Source organism: Austrofundulus limnaeus, unplaced genomic scaffold (genome assembly GCF_001266775.1).
Source record: "Austrofundulus limnaeus strain Quisiro unplaced genomic scaffold, Austrofundulus_limnaeus-1.0 Scaffold125, whole genome shotgun sequence".
Taxonomy (NCBI): domain Eukaryota; kingdom Metazoa; phylum Chordata; class Actinopteri; order Cyprinodontiformes; family Rivulidae; genus Austrofundulus; species Austrofundulus limnaeus.
The window spans coordinates 126,317-127,609 of NW_013952527.1; the positions used below are offsets into that span (position 1 = coordinate 126,317).

General features: G+C 39.3%; 1 protein-coding gene across 1 annotated transcript in view; it reads left to right on the forward strand.

The window, feature by feature from the left end:
* The window catches only part of LOC106522260 (double-stranded RNA-specific editase 1), a gene marked incomplete at its 5' end in the record, with an annotated part of 3,723 nt that extends 2,853 nt beyond the window's left edge, over positions 1-870 (forward strand). The window contains 1 exon segment of the mRNA XM_014015207.1: positions 371-870. Within this exon segment, the coding sequence (XP_013870661.1) occupies positions 371-547 (177 nt within the window).
* Between the last annotated feature and the right edge of the window lie 423 nt (positions 871-1,293).

The window sequence follows — 1,293 nt, forward strand, 5'->3', positions numbered from 1 at the left end:
TCACTTTTAGTATGGTTTCCACGCAATCCTTTATAAATGAGACCCCAGGATGTGACACAAAAATCTGAATTATGGAACTGAAAGTGAAAGTAATCGAACTGAATTTTTAATAAAACAAAATACAGTTTCAAAGCAAATTAATTCAGATACAAAACTTTAAAATCAGTTTCAATTTAGTGAAATTCATTTTCAAACCAATGCATTCAATTTCAAATTATGCACAGATTCAATCTGAGCAATTCAAATTCAGTTCCTGCTGGAACAAGATTTATCCCATACTTGAGGTCATAAGATTTTTGTTGTTGTTTCCTAACAGTTTCCTGAACATTGAAACGATGTGTGTMCGTTTCTGTCTCCTCTTCCTCCTCAGCTCTCGTCCATCCTGCGGATCAAAGTGCCGAAGCCGAGCTCGTACCACGAAGCCAAGCAGGCGGCTGCAGAGTACCACTCTGCTAAGAAGGCACTCATCAAGGCGTTCCACAAGGCCGGCCTGGGGGCCTGGGTCAAGAAGCCCATCGAGCAAGACCAGTTCACCCTCAGCTCCTGAGGGAGTTCAGGGACCGAGGGGTGGGGTTTCCTATTGCACCCGCCCCTCCCTCCCTCCATGACCCAGGCTTAAAGCCAGAGAGCCCTTCATCACCAACCAGGCATTCACGTCCATCTCCATGTGTGACAAACTGTTTACCACTCATCGCTCTCATTCCTCAGAGGACCTCCGCCTCATGTCTTTCACTCATTTTATAGATTATTTGTTTCCTGGATGGTGTTTTCCATCGTCTTGTTTATGTTTTAAACTGGAATCAGTGTTTTTTTATGATTTGTTTTTCAGTGTTTAGTTTATATTTCCCATTCTGTAGATCTGATTTTAAAGTTTTGTCTTCTTGATCGAGCGTAGCCATTTTAGGATCAAATGTAGCCTAGATACATCATCTCTGGTTGACTAAAACCAACATGTACGGACCTAATAAGAATATAAAAATATATGTGACCCATCATATCGAAATGAGGATTAAGTYAAATTTGGTCAAAATGACCTAATTACATTTTCAGATTCTTAGCTTTAAAAGCTACATTTTGATACCTGGATCATCCTGTTATTGTAATTAAATCCATATACACTCCTGATTAAAATCTTAAGACCAGTCAAAAAGTGCAAGAATTTGCATTTTGCACTATTGGATCTTAAGAAGGTTCTAAGTAGAGCTTCACAATGTTTAAAGAAGAAATTAGTGCAAGAGACAAGAACTTTTGAGCAGGGAATTTTCTGAAAACTGCATTTACACTCAAACATGA